Source organism: Arachis duranensis, unplaced genomic scaffold (genome assembly GCF_000817695.3).
Source record: "Arachis duranensis cultivar V14167 unplaced genomic scaffold, aradu.V14167.gnm2.J7QH unplaced_Scaffold_182361, whole genome shotgun sequence".
NCBI classification, from domain to species: domain Eukaryota; kingdom Viridiplantae; phylum Streptophyta; class Magnoliopsida; order Fabales; family Fabaceae; genus Arachis; species Arachis duranensis.
Genome location: NW_026264407.1, coordinates 10027 through 11263, shown reverse-complemented (window position 1 = coordinate 11263; position 1237 = coordinate 10027). Strand labels below are relative to the sequence as shown.

The 1237-nt window shown below is 45.8% G+C and overlaps 1 protein-coding gene across 1 annotated transcript; it reads left to right on the top strand.

The window, feature by feature from the left end:
• On the top strand, nucleotides 1-538 carry LOC107472137 (E3 ubiquitin-protein ligase At1g63170; the record flags this gene model as incomplete). The annotated part of the gene is given in 1 exon segment (XM_016091691.2): nucleotides 1-538. A coding segment is annotated over 1 exon segment (538 nt), but the record flags the coding sequence as incomplete, so codon positions are not given.
• Nucleotides 539-1237: the final 699 nt, after the last annotated feature.

The window sequence follows — 1237 nt, the reverse complement described above, 5'->3', positions numbered from 1 at the left end:
TGCAAAATACAAACGCTTCGCCGTCCTCTCCGGCCGCCGTGGACACGGCGCCGTTCCTCCTCCGAAGCCGCCGCTTCCTCCGGCGCACACCACCTCCACTTCGTACGGCGGCTCGTCTCTTCCGTCAGGCCTCAGGGCGGAGAATGATGCTCCGGGAATCATCGGTTCGGGTCCGGGAGGCGGCGGCGGCGGAGCTTGAGGGGCGGCAGAGCGACTGGGCCTACTCGAAACCGGTGGTGGTGGTGGACGTGCTTTGGAACCTGGCGGTTGCTCTTGTTGGCGCGGCGGTGCTGTGCGTCAGCACGAAAGAGGAGCCATGTGTTCCCTTGAGGGTGTGGATCGTAGGGTACTTGTTGCAAGGTTTGATTCATTCGCTGTGTGTTGTTGTGGAGTTCAATAAAAGAAGGAGAGTGCGGAGGAGCCAAGACGGTTCTACTTCTTCTAGTGGTGGTGCTGATAGGGAATGGAGTTTCAGCTCTGAGAGCGATGATTTGGATTATGATAATGTTGAGCGCTTTCTGCACACTGATGATAACAGGTATTCTTGGGAGAATTCTTATTGAATTTGATTTTTATCCATTGTTAGTGTGTAGAAATTTAAATTCTGCATAACTGTATTTTATTGCAATATATATGTGTTTTTATAACCAGTCCTAAGCTTGAATTGAAGAGGTTGTGAGGTTGTGTTTATGTATTAGGTAGTCGGATTCATGACATGGATAAATTATGCAATTGTGGATTTGCTTATAATGGTTTTTGAATTGCAATTCGTAGCTGTACTTGCTGCCTCAATATTGCTATTGCTGCAGTTTCATATGCGTTTTCCTGTAATTTTTTTGCATTGCAACACACTTATGATTGAGACCGAAATTTAGAACCATAACATGGTCCTCCCAAGTGCAGTAACTGATAGTGATAGGCGGAAGCTTCTTTGCTTTAGAGGTGACATTGTGAGAAGACTATAGTAGATGTCACTGATATTGAGGGTCAATTAGTGTTTGCCGTTTGTGTGTTAACTGTTAACCTCTTGGGGGATGGTTTAATTTCATGGTAAAGTGAAGTTTGTATTTGGGGTATGGAATGAGGCTATAGAAAGCTTGTGATAGGTGGTTAAGATTGATTGTCCAACCTTCTCTTGTGTTAACCTACAATCTGGTTCTTTCACCAACCCTCTATGCAAGGAGATGTGCACGTTGGTGACATAATATGCTGTTCATTATCATTCCCTAGTCACCCT